Source organism: Melospiza georgiana, chromosome 6 (assembly GCF_028018845.1).
Source record: "Melospiza georgiana isolate bMelGeo1 chromosome 6, bMelGeo1.pri, whole genome shotgun sequence".
Classification (NCBI taxonomy): domain Eukaryota; kingdom Metazoa; phylum Chordata; class Aves; order Passeriformes; family Passerellidae; genus Melospiza; species Melospiza georgiana.
Genome location: NC_080435.1, coordinates 22,451,739 through 22,472,331, shown reverse-complemented (window position 1 = coordinate 22,472,331; position 20,593 = coordinate 22,451,739). Strand labels below are relative to the sequence as shown.

The 20,593-nt window shown below is 52.0% G+C and overlaps 3 protein-coding genes across 3 annotated transcripts; 2 read left to right on the top strand and 1 right to left on the bottom strand.

Annotated features, from left to right (window-relative positions):
• Positions 1-787: 787 nt before the first annotated feature.
• On the top strand, positions 788-1,708 carry LOC131084570 (mas-related G-protein coupled receptor member H-like). Its single transcript, XM_058026141.1, has one exon. It carries the CDS (start codon positions 788-790, stop codon positions 1,706-1,708), a length of 921 nt encoding a protein of 306 aa, XP_057882124.1.
• Positions 1,709-11,004: 9,296 nt separating this feature from the next.
• Positions 11,005-12,041, top strand: LOC131084568 (mas-related G-protein coupled receptor member H-like). The gene has a single exon (XM_058026140.1). It carries the CDS (start codon positions 11,005-11,007, stop codon positions 12,025-12,027), a length of 1,023 nt encoding a protein of 340 aa, XP_057882123.1. The 3' UTR covers positions 12,028-12,041.
• A 2,492-nt stretch (positions 12,042-14,533) lies between these two features.
• LOC131084921 (mas-related G-protein coupled receptor member A1-like) lies at positions 14,534-15,538 on the bottom strand. Its single transcript, XM_058026683.1, is given in 4 exon segments — positions 14,534-14,833; positions 14,836-15,080; positions 15,083-15,352; positions 15,355-15,538. Coding segments are annotated over 4 exon segments (999 nt in total).
• Between the last annotated feature and the right edge of the window lie 5,055 nt (positions 15,539-20,593).

Sequence of the window (20,593 nt, the reverse complement as noted above, 5' to 3'; positions counted from 1 at the left end):
CTGCTGGAGGAACATTGACAGCTCTGACAAGAATAATAAGGAATGGTAGAGAGAAAGTGAAAGGAGTATGGGAAATTTGGCAGGGAAGGAGTATTTCTAATGAGAAGGAAATGAGGAGCCATTTGCAAATTCTTCACGTGGACTGTTGACAGAAGCCAATTCCTTTGTGGCAAAGAAAAAAATATCAAGATAAATACCTCAGAGGGAGTGGAGCTGTGACATAGCCAAAGTTGTAAAACAATTTCCACCTGCCCTATGACCCCACCAAGCCTTGGGGAGCAGCACCAGGACAGGGCACAGAGAGGAGCCAGCAGGACGGGAATGGGGAGCTCCTGGTGACCTGGGCACTTTCTCCTTCATGTCCCTGACCTGGCAGGAGCCGCTTTAGGACATGGATCCCAAAGGAGCAAGAGGGACCAGGAAGCGCCGCTGATCTGCACAGAGCCCTTTGCCTGCTGCTGCCCCACAGGGAACAGGTCAGTGGAATGTTTGCCTTCCTCCCTACCCCACCATCCTCTCCTGCAGCAGCTGCTCTGTTCCTGACACCCTCTCCCGGTGACCGCAGTGCCATCCCCAGGTCATCCATCCTCTGCCCTGAGCTTTTCTTTCACATTCCCTGCCAAATAGCCACTGCCCTCCCACCTCACTCCTCCCCACTGAATCCTTCCCACTGCAGGGCGCTGCTGAGGAGCTGCATGGTCCATCCCTGGATTCTCCAAGCACTGACTGCCCATCCACTCTGACCACAGCCAGAGGCCACACCCCATTGTCTGCCCAGTGTCCATCCATGGAGGTGACCACCGTGTCCCCATCTCCTGCCTCACCCACTGAAGGGGATGATCTCTGTGAGACAGATGTCACCAGCGTGGCCACCCACAGTGTGACCCTGCTCATCTGCCTCTGTGGGCTGGCTGGGAATGGGGCTGTCATCGGCCTCCTCAGCCTGAGAAGCAGGAACTCTGACTTCTTTGACCTGGCTGTCATGGACTTTCTCTTCCTCCTATTTGCGGTCCCATCTGCCCTCCTCATCCTGGTGGAGGATGTGTCCTGCTCTCATATCTTGCCCCGGCTGTACCTGAATTTCCTTTTCCAGCTGTCAGTGGTGTCCCCCTACTGGGGGCTGTTGTGGTTGATAGGTGGCAGTAATGTGCAGCATGTGTACAAGATCTGCTGGCTCTGTTGCCACTGGGAGCTTCCCGAGCGCCTGTTGTGGGTGCTGGGCACTGTCCAATACTGGGCCTTCTTTGCTGTCTTCACTGTCATTCCCATGGTGACATTCCTGTGCCCATCACAGCAGCAGGAGCACTGCCGGGCAGTTTTCATCTCCATGTACACCCTCATCCTGCTCCTCTTTGCTGCACCTGTGGCCATTTCTCACACAATCGATTTCATCAAGTCCAAGCAGGGCTGCCAGCAGCAGCAACCCAAGAGGCGCGACATCGTTATCGTCATCATTGCACTCTTCACTCTCCTCCTCAACCTCTTCAATTTCCTTCAGCAGCTCGGTTACATCACTGTGTCCTCACAAGTTGTTTTCCTGCTCGCCTGCATCCACAGCAGCATCAAACCCTTCATCTACTTCTTGGCAGGGAGGCGCTGGAGGCCCTGCTCCGTGCAGTCCCTCCAGCTCTCCCTGCAGAGGGTCTTTGAGGAGCCAAAAGTAAAAACAGCCCGCAGAAATTATCCTGCCATGGACACGGGGGTCTGAACGTGCTGATCACTTCCACTGCTCTCCTCAAGGATCCCACTAGGGCCCAAGGAGGTGAAGGTTTCCTTGAGCCTCCTGATTAATCACTACCACCCACTGAATGGTGGTGTATTCCTGCAGGAGAAGGGAGCAGGGGCATTGCCTTAGGTGATTTTTGTGGGATGCTCTGCAGGGAGCACATTGCAGCATGGCTTTCCTCCTCCCTCCTGCATCCACATGGCTCCAAGCAGTGCAGCTGGGCTCAGTGCTGTTCCACAGCTCTATTCCCCATGCAATGACCCTCATGGCCTCAGCCCCAGGGAATGAACTCCATCTCCTTTGGCTCAGCAGATGAATTCCATGGTGTTTTCAGGGAGCTCTTGCCTGCAAAGAATGGGACACCTTAATCCCTCGGGACACACCCAGCACAGGGTGGCAGTGATTTCCCAAATCCCTGCAGGGCTGGTGCCTCTGGATGGCAGGAGAGGTGTTGGGATCACAGGGAGCATCCTTCCCCTTCTGTCCAGCAGAGCCAGCCCTGCATTTCCAGCTGATGGGAAGGGACACCAGGTAGGGCTGCAGAGCTGGGGAGGGACAGCAACATTCCCTTCTCCTTTCAGTGGGGATTTGTCACATTCTTGAATTCCAGAATTTAATTCTTCTGAGTAAAGTGCAGGGCCGATAGTGAACTCCACTGAACTCCTGTGCCTGTATCAATAAAGTACATGGAATATGGAAATTCCCATCACCAGATGCTTGAACCATTTAATTGCACAGAAATTAGGGGGTTATGCTGCTCTTCTGCAGAATGGGGCCATCCATCCTCTGGTTCCCCAGCATCAGTGTCCAGGGAAGCCCTTGAGCACCTCCAGCCTGAACCTGGCCACCCTCAGGAGGAGCTGCACAGCCACTCTGCACAGCAGCTCCAGACACAGTCCAGCCTCTCCTGATCTCTGTCTTTCTGTAACCACCCCTCAATCAGATTTGGATTCATGGTTTTTGTTGCTTTCCACTATGGTAGTCCCAGCCTCTATTTGTTGACGAAACAATATCCAGGCTTCACTGCTGAGCCTGTCCCTGTTAAACAGTGTCCAAAATGGCTCATTTCCTTCTTTTATCCCATTCTAAAGCCTCTGGCTGGTCTGGGAGCAGGGCAGGTCCCTGTCTCATACCAGAGCCCTTCCTAAGGCACGTGCCTGCAATGGTTGGGATGATGTTGGCAGTGCCAAGAGCTCCTGATTCCTGCTGGGAGAGACCTGGGCAGCAGCCACATCTCTTGCTCAGGGGGAAGTTGTCCCTCCTTTTCCCACTGCCTTAAATCCAGGGGAAACCAATCTGCCACTGCTTCTGGAAAGGGAAGTGAGAGTGAAAGCTGTGGGTGGTGAGTCAGGCTTTGGAGACACACATGAAGTTAAACAGCTATGGAGCATTTATTAACAGTGTTGTTAATGATCAACAGAAGAGAAAGACTTGGACATCAGAAAGGGGTTTTCTCTCCCTGACTCTCATTTCCTGTCCATTGCAAAGACAAAACTTTCCAAGGTACAACCTCTGGTCCAGGGAAGCACAACTCACCCGAAGCGTCCCTCCCAAGGCAAGTGCAGAAGGACCATTATCCTTCCATGTACTTTTTCTCCTTCCCAGCACCTTCCTTGTCTGCAGTGCCACCCAGGCAACTCCCCACCTGAGCTTCCTTTCAAAAGAGCAAGACTTCAAAGCAAAAGGTTTCCTGGTTGTCCCTGCCCATGGAAGAAGGAGAGATGGAAAGAGATGATCTCTGCTGTTCCTTCCAACCTGTCCTGGGTGACTTTATGAGCTGAATTGTATCTACATTCATCTGTTTAGCCCAGAAATAGGTTTTGCACATTTCAGACTGCTTCTTGAGCAAAGAGGGGCAGAGCAGATGCAGCAGTTTGTTTCCAGAAGCTGCGCTCACTCCTCCCCATTCCTGCTCCCAGACCGTGCTCTCTGCAGCACAGACATGCAGCACAGAGCTCTCCTTTGCTTTTAGGTTTTTTCAGCTAGCTGAGGCAGAGAAGTTTCCTGGATTGTGGTTTTCCTTTTGCTTGGAACTGTTCAAACCTGCTCTGGACTGAAAACCCAGAAGAGCACCAGGAGCTCACACCTGTGGCCCACCGGGGCCTGGGACGCGGCATTTTCCAGCACCAGAGGGACTGATAAGAGACTGAGTGAGCCAAACTACACTCCACAACAAGGACTGTCTGAATTTGCCAACTCTTCAGAACAGCAAAAGATTTTATTGTTCCATATTGTTTTATATTGTTTTCTATTGTTTTCATTTCTTATCCTTGTGGATACTTTGCTTGTTAAAGAAACAGTTTTCTCCACTTTTCTCTAAGGAAATGTTTTCCTGAACCAGCTGGGGAGAGGCTGCTCGAATTTGTTTTCGAGAGAGATCTCATTTGGAGGTCTCCACCCGAATGTACCCTAAAGCAGGACACATCCCAAACCATTCCATGATGTTTTCTGGTGTCACCCACAACGGCCCCAGGCAGGAGTTCCCCTGCTGCACACAGCACCAGCCTGACAAAGCTCAAGGAGCATTTGGACAATGCTCTCAGGCACAGGCTGGGATTCTTGGGATGTCCTGTGTAGGGCCAGGAACTCAACACCAAGACCCTTAGAGATCACTTCCAACACTGGATATTTTATTGGATTATATTGTGATGACTCTGTTTCGTGATGATTCCACCTGATAATGGTTCCACTGTGTTGTCCCTATGCACTGGCTCTGGCACAAAAGCCTCAAAAGCCCTCTGCAAGGCAGCACTACCAGAGGGGTGAATTCCTTTGCACAGCTCCCAGCCAGGAAGTCAATCAGAGGGAGGGCACTGCTGTGGGCTGAGGAGCCAGAGCACAGCCCCATTTCCACCATCCCACACAGGCACAGCAGCAGCAGCAGCAGCAGCAGCGGGACAGGCACTTTGCTCCCCTGCCTGCTGTCACACTGGCTCCAGTTGTCGTGGCTCTCCTCATTCCAGCTCCCCTGGGATGCCTTCCCACCGGGCTGGCTCCAGCAGGCAGGGCTGGCTCCCTCCGTGCCAGGGGACAAAGTGCTCATGGTGACACCTCTGCTGCTTCTCCTGCCCTCACACAGCTGCAGGGGTGACAAACAGACACACCAGAGCAATGCTGCTGTCCCCCAAATGTGGTTTTTCCATCTTTTCCCACCCACAGCTTCCATGTGGAGCAGTACAGGGAGGGGTGAGGGACAGGACAGATGGCAAGGAGGATGTGGGAGCCTGGTCCTGTGTGCCTGGCACAAAGCCAGGGAGATACCTCCTTCCTGGCTGTGGAAATGACAGAGCTGGAGCTGGAAAGCAATTGGAGAAGGAGAGGATTGCCCATGGAAATATCAGAGAGCAAATGCCTTTGGGATGGATCTGAGCTGGACTCTCAGGTGTCAGTTGATATCACTGAGCTGCTGGATTCCTTCAGTGGGACTCCTGTTTCAATATTCCCTCCCTTTTCCACACTATTTATAGCTTTGAATTCCCTACAGACCTCAGTTCTGCCCCCAAAATCAATCACCAGATTCCACCCAATGAGGGGGCCCTGATGAAGGTGGAAGAGACCTGTCTGGGGACCAGATTCTCCTCTCTCTCCTCTTGTGCATCCCATCTGTATCTTAATACTGAAATGGGCCAGAACAAACTTTATAACACAGTTCAAAGCATGAGGAAGCAGGAATTCTTGACCTGCACAGGGCACAGAGGGATCTCCCTTTGTGTTGTGTGTATGGGGAGACTTTACAACTGGGTATTATTCCATTATAGCAACATGTAGGAATTAAAAAGTATTTCTTATCTAACACACAAACACCATTTTCCTAGAATTCATTTCCATGTCTCCACCTCCTCCTGGAAGTCCTTTTATGATCCTGGAGGTTCATTCAGAGGGGTCTCTTAGATGGTCACATTCAATCAATGCTGCATATTAAAGATGGCCTTGCCTTGAACTTTTCTCCTGGCCATGCTTCCTGTTCCAGAATTTGCCCCAAAATCACTGCAGGCCTCCTTATCTGTTTCTGCCATGTTTGTCATCCTGTGTGCCAGCCTTTACATCCTGTGAGAAACAACCACTCACTTTTTAAAATGTTTAATGATTTATTAAACCTTAACAAAAAAATGCAACAAAAAGACTAAAAAAGGAGAGGCAGGCCTGGGAGCTTCCCTCATGGCTGCCAAGCACGTGGCTGGCTGATCTTCAAGATGGATGCTTCACCTTTGATACCCCGGGGGTTGCATCAGCTAAACCTGGCCCCTCCCAAAGTCTGGCAGTCAGCCCTTCTTTGTGTTTATTGCTGGAGCCTGCTTTCCTGCAGCTTGACTGGAGGGTCAGGTGTTCTCATGCTGCACCTCTTCCCCCCCAGTACCAAGCTTTTGTACACCCCTTCCTTCTACCTGTCCTAGATGACTCAGGCTCTCTGATGGCAACAGTACAGAGCGGGGAGAAGGGGACTATGGGGAAAACAGGGGACATATAAACAACAGACTACAATAACATAATTATATATCAATAAAGCTTCTCTTAATATTTATAAAGCATTCAACCCTTAACTGTGAGAGCCAATCATCCCATTATCCATCTATAACACATGCTTTAAAATTTTTGCCACTTTGCTTTTGAACAACTTCAGAAGAACTGAAAATGTTTCTTTTCGGTCTTATTCATCAGCATCCTGCAAACCAGCCCAAACCTCCCACGTCCCTCTCACACCCCACTGTTTCCACTGCCCTCCTTCCCTGCACATCTCACTCCTCTCCACTGAATCCTTCCCACTGCAGGGAGCTGCTGAGGACCCACATGATCCATTCCTGGATTCTCCGAGCACTGACTGCCCATCCACTCTGACCACAGCCTGGGGCCACATCCCACTGCCTGCCCAGCGTCCATCCATGTGGATAAGCATAGTCCCCGCCTGCCAACTAATCCACTGAAGTGCATGATCTGTGTGAGACAGATGTCACCAGTGTGGCCATACACAATGTGACACTGCTCATCTGCCTCAGTGGGCTGGCTGGGAATGGGGCTGTGCTCTGGGTCCTTGGGTTCCACATCCACAGGGACACCATGAAACCCATCACTGCCTACATCCTTGACCTGGCATCATCAACTTCCTCTTCCTCATCTTCATGGTCCCCTCCACTCTGCTCTTCCTGCAGGAGCATTTCTCCTGCTCCTCCATCATGCCCCCAGCATCCATACGCTTCCTTTTCCTCCTCTTCCGGATGTTCCACAGCATAGGGCTGTACCGGCTGACAGCATCAGCATCGAGAGGGGCAGGTCCATGCTCTGCCCACCTGGGCTCTTCTGCCACCTTCCCCAGGGCCTGTCATGGGCGGTGGTCAGTGCCGTGCTCTGGGCCCTTTCCATCACTGCCATCGCTGCCATTTCTGCCGTGAATTCACTGTGCCAGTCACAGGAACACAAGCTCTGCTGCTGCGGGGCTCTCATCTCCCTGTACATCCTCAACTTCCTCATCTTTGCTCCATCCATAGTCATTTCCAGCATAATCCTCTTCATTCACTTCAAGGGCAGCTCCCAGCAGCAGCAATCCAAGAGGCCTGACATCATTGTCTTCCTGGCTGTGCTCCTCACTCTCCCCCTCAGTCTCTGGAATTTCCTGCAGCAGCTCGGCTACACCACTGTGTCCCCCCGGGTTGTTCTCCTGTTTGCCTGCATGCACAGCAGCATCAACCCCTTCATCTACATCTCAGTAACAAAGTGCTGGAGGTGCTGCTCCGTGGGGTCCCTCAGGGAGTGCCTCCAGAAGGTGTTGGAGGAGCCAGAAGGGAGCACTGCCCCCAGTAATGATGCCACCATGGACATGGGGTCTGAGCCTGTTGAACCCCTCAAGTGCCCCCATGCAGGACCATGGGGCAGTGACTGAGGATCACCCTCCCACCCTTATTCCTGCAGGGAAAGGGAGCAGAGGCAGTGACAGGGGCCATGTGGGAGGGATGCTCTGCACAGAGCACATTGGGGCATGGATTTGCTCCTCCCTCACAGGGCACTGTTCCCCAAATGCATCCTTCCCGACATGGCTGTGACCCCAAAATTCCCCCTGGCACCTGGTTCCTGCATCCCACTGAGGTCTGATATCAATGAACAGCACCGTGAACCCTGAGCTGCCTTTGCCCCCTCTGCCAGCGCTTCCCGGCTTCCTCTGGCTGCTGCTGCCAGGCGGGAATGTGGCTGGAGGGAGGGGAAAGAGAGGTGGTTAGCCAGGAATTCTGTGACTGTTTAGAAATTTCATAATGAACTATGTTTACTTAGTCAAGGGCTTATTTGACTGTGGTTTTTTAGCTGGTTTTGATTTGGATCTCTATTGGCTGAGTGTCAGTAGAAAACTTTATCAGCGCATACCCCATAGAGAACTTACTCAATAGATGGAGAAAAGAAATCAATAAAGTACTTTGAATGGTTATCATATAACTAGAAAAAATTGGATGCCATATAATAAGAATGATATCTTGAGGGGTTTAGGATTCAGAGGCCTATGCATACTAAAAGATGTAATTAAAAAATTACAAGACCGAAATTACAATGGCAATAAGAGAGCCATTTCCAAGGTTGTACATTAAATTTAATAAACATTGTTTACTGGAAAAAAAAAAACAGGTTATCCATTTAACTAAGATAGATGGCACATTCTAGTACTAATTAAAAGAAACAAAACACCTACACCATGATGTAAGAAATTGGGAACATATTTGGGAGTATCTACAAAAAATCCTGGATATTATAATGTCTAAAAATGCCTGAAAACTGTTGTTTCTTTAAACCTGTCTATGGCAAACATATTTCCAATATGTCCACAATTTTGACTCAAAATTGTTACTAGTCTAACATGCTTTTGCTGTTAGACTTAAACTTCTTGGAGTCAGAGGGGACACAGCCATGGCTTGTGCTCCCTGGAGCAGGCATGATCCCCAGTGCCCAGAGCTGGGCTGGCACAGACACAATTGCCCAGGGGCTCAGCATTCCCCACCCTGAGTGCTCTGTGAGTGTCACAGCAGAGATCTCCCCTGAGATCTTTAATTTTCAATTTTATGAGCCAGGTGCAAAGGTCTCTCTGCCTTCAGAAATTCTTCCTCTCCACTGCCTTCAGCTGCTCCCTCAGCAGGCTCAGGTGGTGCAGCAGCAAGGAGAGGAGGAGGCCGTGATCCTCAGCACAGCCACCCCCTTCCAGGAGCAGGGTGACACCTGTGTTTGTCACCATGGGCTCCACGGGGCATCACCCCCCTCCCTGGGGCTACCCTGAGGCCACCAGCCCCACCACACCCCACACCTTCTCTCCAGTCCCACCACACCCCACACCTTCTCTCCAGCCCCACCACACCTCACACCTTCTCTCCAGGCCCACCACACCCCACACCTTCCCACCACATCTTCCCCGCAGCTCCATCATGTCCCACCCCTCCCACACCACCCTCCCATCCCACTCCCCATGCAGCCCACCCACCTCCCGTCCTTCCCATCCCTCCCAGCCCCGGGCCTCAGGCTCCACTCCCTCCCCACGGGCTGCTCACCCCAGCCTGCCCCGGAAGGCTTTGGGGCCGTCTTTCTCTTGGAGGTGCCCCTTCCCAGCTCCATCCCTGCTCTCCAGCCCCCCAACCTCCTCTGGACACAAACAAGAGGCACTACAGGGATGGCCCCACTGCTGTTCATTGTGCTGCAGAAGCATGGAATTGCCAGGAGGAGCAGAAACACTGCTGGGGCTCCTGAGTGGGGCAGGAGAGGAGCGGGGCTGTCTGGAGGGGAAGGCAGCCTGGGGGGAATTTCTAGAGGATGTCAGAGGGGGCATGATGCCTTAGGAGTTTAGCCTTTCTATTTTTCATATCCTGTACTGCATTAGTGTATAACTCTAAACTCCATGTAAAGTGTTAGTTAACTCTCTGCACATTTTGGTCAGACAAAACAATCCCTCTAGGCCTGAAATTCAAGGACACTCTACTGCCTCAGGCCCAGAAAAGTATAGACAAAAGTGAATTGAGGGAGGGCAAACTGGAGCTAAATGACTTCATTTTCTGAAGCTGTAATTGGAGGATTAACCCCTGATTTGTAAAAGGACCAAACTTATATCTGTTTGAAAAACTCATGACCATTGTCCATTTTGGGTGCAGCCCCTCTCGGAGGCTTTGAGAGCCCAAGGTGAACCTTTTGAAGGCCTTTCATCAAAGCCTCCTTTTATTCTCTTCACCTGCTCTGGCCTCTGTTCCAGGGAGCCAGCCCAAGGCATCAGGCAGACAGGGGCTGGAGGGGGCAGGAGGGCTCTGGGTGCCACCAATCCCAAATCTCCCACTGGAGAGCAGCAGAGCCCAACAGGCCACACCTGCAGCCAGGGAGAGGCCAGGGACTGGGAACCCGTTGGGATGGGATGGGATGGGATGGGATGGGATGGGATGGGATGGGATGGGATGGGATGGGATGGGATGGGATGGGATGAGATGGAATCCGATGGGATGGGATCCGATGGGATAGCATGGCATGGGATAGCATGGCATGGGAGGCGATGGGAGGCATGGCATGGCATGGCATGGCATGGATGAGGACTGACACCAAAGCTCTTAACACCAACTAATGGTGTTGCCAAGTGAAGTATTAGGCAGCAGGACATGCAGAAGGATCTCTCCTTATTTGTATGTGTATTGTGAGACTTTGCAACAGTGATTTTATCCACTATAGCCATACGTAGACATTAAAAAATTGTTCTTGTCCAGTACAGAAGAACCATTTTACTAGAACTCATTTCCTGGCACCCACTTCCCACTGAACATCCTTTGATGCTCAAGGAGTTTCACTGAGAGGGGTCCCTGGTGTTCGTATTCACCAAGTGCTCTGATATTAAAGGTGACCTTGCCTTGAACTTTTCTTTTGGCCATGTGCTCTTGCTTCTTGTTACAGAACTTACCCCAAATTACTGTGGGCCTCCTTATCACTGTCCCCTGTGATTCCAGCCGTGTTTATCATCCTGTGTCCACACCTATATATCCTTTTCTCTTTCTGCCCTGGTAATCTTTAAGCAACTTCAGGGGAGGTGAAAATGTTTATTGTCTCTTCTTTAGCAATGTCCTGCCAAACAACCCCAACCCTCCCAACTCCCTCTCCCACCCCACAATTCCCACTGCCCTCCTCCCCTACACATCTCACTCCTCCCCACTGAATCCTTCCCACTGCAGGGAGCTGCCGAGGAGCCACATGGTCCATCCCTGGATTCTCCAAGCACTGACTGCCCAGCCACTCTGACCACAGCCAGGAGCCACATCCCACTGCCTGCCCAGCGTCCATCCATGGAGGTGACCACCGTGTCCCCATCTCCTGCCTCACTCACTGAAGGAGAAGATTTGTGTGAGGCAGATGTGACAAATGTGGCCATACACAGTGTGACTCTGCTCATCTGCCTCTGTGGGCTGGCTGGGAACGGGGCTGTCATCGGCCTCCTCAGCCTGAAAAGCAGCAAAAACGAAATCTTTGACCTGGCTGTCACTGACTTCCTCTTCCTTCTCCTCACAGTCCTCTCTGCCCTCCTCTTCCTGGTGGAGGACATGTCCTGCTTTCATATCATGCCCAGGCTGTACATACAGTTTTTTTTTGAGCTGTCTGTGTCCTCGTATTACTGGGCACTATTCTGGCTGATGGTCAACAGCCCCGTGCGGTACATGTACAAGATATGGAAGTTGTGCTGCCACTGGAACCCTCCTGAGCGCATGTGGTTGGTGGCAAACAGTGCCAAATCCTATGGCTTCTTTGCTCTCTTCACTGTCATTCCCACGGTGACTTTCCTGTGCCCATCACAAGAGCAGGAGCGCTGCCGGGCAGCTTTCATCTCTGTGTTCACCCTCATCCTGCTCTTCTTTGCTGCACCCATGGTCATTTCCAGCACAATCGATTTCATTAAGGCCAAGTGGGGCTCCCAGCGGCCGCAACCCATGAGGAGTGACATCGCTGTCTTCCTCACTGTGCTCCTCACTCTCATCCTAAGCCTCTGCAATTTCCTGCAGCAGCTTGGGTACATCGCTGTGTCATCCCACATTGTTTTCCTGCTCACCAGCATCAACAGCAGCATCAAACCCTTCATCTACTTCTTGATAGGGTGGTGCACAAGACCCTGCTCCATGGCGAGCTGCTGGAGGCTCTGTAGAGTGCGATCTCTCAGGGATTCCCTCCAGAGGGTCTTTGAGGAGCAGAAAGAAAAATCTGACCAGATTGATGATGCCTCGGGGACACGGGGATGTGAGCCTGCTGATCCCTTCCACTGCTCTGCTGAAGGACCTCGGCCAGAGGCTGAGGGTTTCCTTGAGTCTTCTCATTAATAAATATCCATGGGATCACCCTCCCCATGGTGGTGTATTCATGCAGGAGAAGGGAGCAGGAGCATTGCCTTGGGTGATTTTTGTGGGATGCTCTGCAGGGAGCACATTGCACCATGGCTTTCCTCCTCCCTCCTGGATCCACATGGCTCCAAACAGTGCAGCTGGGCTCAGTGCTGTTCCCCAGCTCTATTCCCCATGCAATGACCCTCATGGCCTCAGCCCCAGGGAATGAACTCCATCTCCTTTGGCTCAGCAGATGAGTTCCATGGTGTTTCCAGGGAGCTCTTGCCTGCAAAGAATGGGACACCTTAATCCCTGGGGACACACCCAGCACAGGGTGGCAGTGATTTCCCAAATCCCTGCAGGGCTGGTGCCTCTGGATGGCAGGAGAGGGGTTGGCATCACAGGGAGCATCCTTCCCCTTCTGTCCAGCAGAGCCAGCCCTGCATTCCCAGCTGATGGGAAGGGACACCGGGTAGGGCTGCAGAGCTGGGGAGGGACAGCAACATTCCCTTATCCTTTCTGTGGGAATGTCTCACATTCTTGAATTCCTGAATTGAATCCTTCTGAATATCAAAGTGCCGGATGAAAGCTGAACTCCACTGAAGCCTGGAACAGGTGAACAAAAAGAGCTTTAAACATGGAAATTCCCATCACCAGATGCTTGGACCATTGAATTGCACAGAAATTAGAGGGTTATGCTGCTCTTCTGCAGAATGGGGCCATCCATCCTCTGGTTCCCCAGCATCAGTGTCCAGGGAAGCCCTTGAGCACCTCCAGCCTGAACCTGGCCACCCTCAGGAGGGGCTGCACAGCCACTCTGCACAGCAGCTCCAGCCACACTCCAGCCTCTCCTGATCTTTGTTTCCAGAGCAGTAATTCCTGGCCCAGAATTAGTGGAATAAATAACATCCAGGCTTCACTGCAGGGCCTGCTTTGTTAAAACACTGTCCAAAATGGCTCATTTCCTTCTTTTATCCCATTCTAAAGCCTCTGGCTGGTCTGGGAGCAGGGCAGGTCCTTGTCTCATACCAGAGCCCTTCCTAAGGCACATGCCTGCAATGATTGGGATGATGTTGGCAGTGCAAAGAGCTCCTGATTCCTGCTGGGAGAGACCTGGGCAGCAGCCACATCTCTTGCTCAGGGGGAAGTTGTCCCTCCTTTTCCCACTGCCCTAAATCCAGGGAAAACCAACATGCCACTGCTTCTGGGAAGGGAAGTGAGAATGAAAGTCATGTGTGCAGTCAGGATTTGTAGACACACATGAGGTTAAACACCGAAGGAGCATTTGTTAACAGAGTTGGTAATAATTAACAGAAGAGACTTTGACTTTTGAGATGGTTTTTCTCTCCCTGACTCCCATTTCCTGTCCATTGGAAACACAAAATTTTCCATGGTGGAACCCCTTGTTCAGGGAAAAACAACTCAGCCAGGGCGTCCCTCCCAAGGCAAGTGCAGAAGGACCATTATCCTTCCATGTACATTTTCTGCTTCCCAGCATGTTCCTTGTCTCCACTGTCAGCCAGGCCGCTCCCTGCTTGAGCTTCCTTTCAAAAGAGCAAGAACTAAAAGCAAAAGGCTTCCTGGCTGTCCCTGCCCATGGAAGAAGGAGAGATGGAATGAGATGATCTCTACTGTTGGTTCCAACCTCTCCTGGGTGACTTTATGAGCTGAATTTTATCCCCATTCATCTGTTTAGCCCAGAAACAGGTTTTGCACATTTCAGACTGGTTCTTGAGCAAAGAGGGGCAGAGCAGATGCAGCAGTTTGTTTTCAGAAGCTGCGCTCACTCCTCCCCATTCCTGCTCCCAGACCGTGCTGTCTGCAGCACAGACATGCAGCACAGAGCTCTCCTTTGCTTTTAAGCTTTTGCAGCTGGCTGAGACAGAGAAGTTCCCTGGACTGTGGCTTTCCTTTTGCTTGGAAGTGTTCAAACCTGCTCTGGACTGAAAACCCAGAAGAGCACCAGGAGCTCACACCTGTGGCCCACCGGGGCCTGGGACGCGGCATTTTCCAGCACCAGAGGGACTGATAAGGGACTGAGTGAGCCAAACTACACTCCACAACAAGGACTGTCTGAATTTGCCAACTCTTCAATACAGCAAGATATTTTATTGTTTCATATTGTTTTCATTTCTTATGCTGGTGAATATCTCCTTTTTAAATAAACAGTTTTTTAACTTTTCTCGAAGGAAATCTTTTCCTGAACCAGCTGGGGAAGGGGAGCTGCTTGAATTTGTTTTCTAGAGGGATCTCATTTCGAGGTTTCCTCCTAAATTTTCCATAAACCAGAGGACACAACCCAAACCATTCCATGAGAATTCCTCATGGCACCCACAACTGCCCCAGGCAGGAGTTCCCCTGCTGCACACAGCACCAGCCTGACAGAGCTCAAGAAGCATTTGGACAATGCTCTCAGGCACAGGCTGGGATTATTGGGATGTCCTGTTAAGGGCGAGGAGCTCAACACCAAGACCCTTAGAGATCATTTCCAACACTGGATATTTTATTGTTCTATATTGTGATGACTCTGTTTCATGATGATTCCACCTGATGATGGTTCCACTGTGTAGTCCCTATGCCCTGGCTCTGGCACAAAACCCTCAAAAGCCCTCTGCAAGGCAACACAACCAGAGGGGGTGAATTCCTTTGCACAGCTCCCAGCCAGGCAGTCAATCAGAGGGAGGGCACTGCTCTGGGCACAGGTGAGCAGGAGAGAGGGGCTGGGGGCAAAGACAGAGAAGTCAAACGCCCTCAGCAAGAGCCAGTGCCCAAAATCAGCAGTGAGGAAGGGGAAGGAGATGACAGGAGCAGCAGGAGCAGGGCACAGAGCTTCCCTGGGAGCTGTTTCCATGAGCAGCACAGGAGCCTGGCCAGCAGGGCCAGAGCAGAACAGGGCAGGCTGAGCACTGAGAAGGGGCAGCTCAGCACCAAGGCCATGGGCACCAAAGGGCAGCAATGGAGGGTGGCAGTGAGCAGGAAGGAGAGCAGCCAGAGCAGGGCACACAGGAGCACCGGGAAGCACTGGGAGCAGGGGCAGGGCCAGCAGGACACGGGAGGACAAACAGAGCTGTGACAGCACTGAGGGCTGTCAGAGAGGAGACAGCAGCAGTGAAAGCCAAGAGGATGGGGACCTTCAGCCCAGCTGTCACAGCCCACGAGCCCAGCTGGTGGCAGAAGCTCTCTGGGACAGAAAATATCCCCAGCGTGATGGTGATGGAGAGCGGGAAGATGGAGCCAGCCATGGCCAGGTTGAGCACACAGGGGGTGATGGGGTTCCTGTGGATGCAGAAACTGAGGAGCCAGAGCACAGCCCCATTCCCACCATCCCACACAGGCACAGCAGCAGCAGCAGCAGCAGCGGGACAGGCACTTTGCTCCACTGCCTGCTGTCACACTGGCTCCCGTTGTCGTGGCTCTCCTCATTCCAGCTCCACTGGGATGCCTTCCCACCGGGCTGGCTCCAGCAGGCAGGGCTGGCTCCCTCCGTGGCAAGGCACAAAGTGCTCATGGGGACACCTCTGCTGCTTCTCCTGCCCTCACACAGCTGCAGGGGTGACAAACAGACACACCAGAGCAACGCTGCTGTGCCCCAAACGTGGCTTTTCCCATCTTTTCCCACCCACAGCTTCCATGTGGAGCAGCACAGGGAGGGGTGAGGGACAGGACAGATGGCAAGGAGGATGTGGCAGCCTGGTCCTGTGTGCCTGGAACAAAAGCCAGGGAGATACCTCCTTCCTGGCTGTGGACAGGACAGAGCTGGAGCAGGGAAACAATTGGAGAAGGAGAGGATTGCCCATGGAGATATCTGAGAGCAAATGCCTTTGGGATGGATCTGAGCTGGACTCTCAGGTGTCAGTTGATATCACTGAGCTGCTGGATTCCTTCAGCAGGACACTCCTTTCAATATTCCCTCCCCTTTCCCACAGTGTTTATAGCTCTTAATTCCCTACAGGCCTCAGTTCTGCCCCCAAAATCAATAACCAGGTTACACTCAATGAGGGGACCCTGGTGAAGGTGGAAGAGAAGAGTCTGACCTGGTTTCCTCTGGCAGCCTGGAGAACTTGCCCGCAGTGCCCTGCCCTCAGCTGCCAGGCTCCAGCTGCTGTCCCTGGGCCGGGATCTGCAGGAGGTTCCCTGGAATGGTCCCTTGGGAAAGGGGAGCGCAGCCCGCGGGCTGAGCCCGAGCAGCGTCCGGCGCGGGCTCTGTCCCAGCTCCTGCCACAGCCCCTGCTCTCCGTGCTGCCTCGTGTTCTCCAGGGCTCTCACACACAGGCAGCTGCCTCAGAGCCTGCCACGGGCTCAGGGCTCTGCTCCTCAGCTGCTCTTCACTCTGCCCGGGAAATGAGCAACGGGAGAGAGCCTCAGCAACCACACCTGTGCCCAAAGCACTTGGGCTCCATCTCAGCTGCATCTTTCACTTTAAAGCAACTCCAATCCCAAAATCTGGTCTTTTCAGCTGCCTAAACCTGCCCCCTCTCATTTCTTGGCTGGATCCTTAGGACCCTGCACTACAAATGTACTCTTAAACTTTTCTTTCTGATTCAAATCTAGTTTGTCCGTGTGTATGTCACAATTTCAGTGCACATCCCCTTCACCACAAAGTTTCCAAAGAGATTTGTGCAATAATAAATTCTGTGTGTGGGCTGGAGTACTGCCCCAGAGCAGATGGGTTGTTTAGGATGTCAGCAATGTCACTTCTTATCAGAGGCAAATCCATGCTGCTCGTTTGGGTTTAATCCTTAGAAAGTTCCATGTTTCATATGAGTCATCCTCTACACTCCTCTGGCAGTTAGACAGCAGCCTACAGTGAATTACAAGGAATTCCTGGAAAGCTGAGGTGAGATGATTCCTACCCAGGCTGACATGTGCCTCAGGGATCTGGGATGCTCCTGCTGGAAACTGCTGGCCCTCGGACAGAACTGCCACCCCTCTTCCCTGCTGACACCGTGTTTGTGTTCCCAGCTATGCAATCTCACATCCCCTCACCAGCCCAGTCCTTCCAAGAGTAAACACTTTATGATCCAGGAGCTGATGGGGCTCCAGGAGAGGTGCAGAGGGACTTTGGACAAGGGCATGGAGTGACAGGACAAGGGGGATTGGCTTCCCACTGACAGAGGGTGGGGTCAGATTGGATATTGGGAAGAAATCCTTCCCTGTGAGGGTGCTGAGGCCCTGGCACAGGTTGCCCTGAGGGATGGGGTAAGGTAAAAACAAACACAAGATCTCCCAAATCTAAGGAGGAGGAGGATGAGCCCTAATGAAGGACTGGAAAGGGGATCACAACACCCTGGTCCCTGATAGCTTTCACTGCATCATCAGGGGGATAGTCACTAATCAGGGTGGGCTCCAAGTGCTGCTGACCTGGCTGCAAGCAACTGAGTGCTGTCCTGACTTTGGGCTGTGTGAGCCTGCATTGCAATGACAGAAATGGGAATTCTCTGCTCAGTTTGTTTTCTTAGGGCCAGGGAACGTTTTGGCAATGATCCTGGACCTCTTCCCGGAATGGGAGTTGTTTTTGACAAGCAGCCAGATGCTTTACCAGCACTGCCAGCACTGCCAGTAGCATTCAGTGCCACCAGCCCCACCAGCAGCTCTCTGCTGCTGGAAGGACACTGACCCCTCAGGGTAGATAAATGAGGAATGGTAGAAACTTGCTGAGAGAGGGAAAGCATTTGGATAATTTCCCATTTGGAAAAGAGTCTATAATCAGGAGGAAATGAGGGGGCATTCAAAGAAATCTGCATGTCAAGCTACTTCCTCTATGGCAGGAAAAAACGGTCAAGACAAATAACTCTGAGGAAGGGAAATTCTGACGTAAGCAAAGATTAAATTTCCGACTCTCCCGTCAAGCCTTGGGAAACAACACCAGGACAGGGCACAGAGAGGAGCCAGCAGGATGGGAATGGGGAGCTCCTGGTGACCTGGGCACTTTCTCCTTCATGTCTCTGACCTGGCAGAACCCACTTTAGGACATGGATCCCAAAGGAGCAAGAGGGACCAGGAAGCGCCACTGATCTGCACAGAGCCCTTTGCCTGCTGCTGCCCCACAGGGAACAGGTCAGTGGAATGTTTGCCTTCCTCCCTACCCCACCTTCCTCTCCTGCAGCAGCTGCTCTGTTCCTGCCACCCTCTCCTGGTGACTGCAGGGCCCTCCCCAGCTCCTCTCTCTCCTCCTGTGCATCCCATCTGTATCCTAATACTGAAATGGGCCAGAACAAAATTTCTAACACAACGCAAAGCATTAGGAAGCAGCAATTCTTGACCTGCACAGTACACAGAGGGATCTCTCCTTGTATTGTGTGTATGGTGAGACTTTACAACAGGATATTAATCCATTACAACCACATGGAAGCATTGAAAAGTCTTTCTTATCTAATACATAAGCACCATTTTCCTAGAACTCCTTTCCATGTGTCCACCTCCTCCTGCAGGTCCTTCTATGATCCTGGAGGTTTATTAAGAAGAGTCTCTCTGGTGGTCATATTAAATTCATTCTGCCATATTAAAGGTGCCCTTGCCATGAACTTTTCCTCTGGCCATACACTGTTGCCTCTTGTTCCAGAATTAGCCCCAAAATCACTGCAGGCTTCCTGATCTGTTTCTGCTCTGGTTGCTGCCATGTTTGTCATCCTGTGTGCCAGCCTTTACATCCTGTGAGAAATTACCACCTGCTTTTTTTAATTTTTAAAGTTTTATTAAACCATAACAAAAAAATGCAACAAAAGGACTAAATAAGGAGAAGCAGGCCTGGGAGCTTCCCTCATGGCTGCCCACCACGTGGCTGGCTGATCTTCAAGATGGATGCTTCACCTTTGATACCCTGGGGGTTGCATCAACTAAACCTGGCCCCTCCCAAAGTCTGTCAGTCAGCCCTTCTTTGTGTTTATTGCTGGAGCCTGCTTTCCTGCAGCTTGACTGGAGGGTCAGGTGTTCTCATGCTGCGACTCTTCCCCCCCAGTACCAAGCTTTTGTACACCCCTTCCTTCTACCTGTCCTAGATGACTCAGGCTCTCTGATGGCAACAGTACAGAGCGGGGAGAAGGGGACTATGGGGAGAACAGGGGACATCTAAACAACAGACTGAAATAAGATAATTATCTATCAATAAAGCTTCTCTTAATATTCACACAGTATTCATCCCTTAACTGTGAGAGCCAATCATCTCATTATCCATCTATAAAACATCCTTTAAAATTTTGGCCAATTTGCTTTTGAACAACATAAGAAGAACTGAAAATGTTCATTCTCTTTGTTATTTATCAGCCTCCAGCTAACCATCCCAACCCTCCCGCCTCCCTCTTCCACTCCACAATTTCCACTGCCCACCTCCCCTGCACATCTCACTCCTCCCCAATGAATCCTTCCCACTGCAGGGAGCTGCTGAGCACCCACATGGTCCATCCCTGGATTCTCCGAGCACTGACTGCCCATCCACTCTGACCACAGCCAGGGGCCACATCCCACTGCCTGCCCAGTGTCCATCCAGGGGATGAACATTGTGTCCCTCCCCCGCCAAATAATCCGCTGAAGGGCAAGATCTGTGTGAGACAGATATCCCATCATGGCCACACACAGTGTGACCCTGCTCATCTGCCTCTGTGGACTGGCTGGGAACGGGGCTGTGCTCTGGCTCCTCGGGTTCCGCATCCAGAGGGACACCATGAAACCCATCACTGCCTACATCCTTGACCTGGCATCATCAACTTCTCTTCCTCATCTTCATGGTCCCCTCCACTCTGCTCTTCCTGCAGGAGCATTTCTCCTGCTCCTCCATCATGCCCCCAGCATCCATACACTTCCTTTTCCTCCTCTTCCCGATGTTCCACAGCGTAGGGCTGTACCAGCTGACGGCATCAGCATCGAGAGGGGCAGGTCCATGCTCTGCCCACCTGGGCTCTTCTGCCACCTTCCCCAGGGCCTGTCATGGGTGGTGGTCAGTGCCGTGCTCTGGGCCCTTTCCATCACTGCCATCGCTGCCATTTCTGTGGTGAATTCCCTGTGCCAGTCACAGGAACACAAGCTCTGCCAGGGAGCTCTCATCTCCCTGTACATCCTCAACTTCCTCATCTTTGCTCCATCCATGGTCATTTCCAGCACAATCCTCTTCATTCACTTCAAGGGCAGCTCCCAGTAGCAGCAGCAATCCAAGAGGCCTGACATCATTGTCTTCCTGGCTGTGCTCCTCACTCTCCCCCTCAGTCTCTGGAATTTCCTGCAGCAGCTCGGCTACACCACTGTGTCCTCCCAGGTTGTTCTCCTGTTTGCCTGCATGCACAGCAGCATCAACCCCTTCATCTACATCTCAGTAACAAAGTGCTGGAGGTGCTGCTCCATGGGGTCCCTCAGGGAGTGCCTCCAGAAGGTGTTGGAGGAGCCAGAAGGGAGCACTGCCCCCAGTAATGATGCCACCATGGACAGGGGGGTCTGAGCCTGTTGAACCCTTCAAGTGCCCCCATGCAGGACCATGGGGCAGTGACTGAGGATCACCCTCCCACCCTTATTCCTGCAGGGAAAGGGAGCACAGACACTGAAATGGGCCAAGTCTGAGGCATGCTCTGCAGAG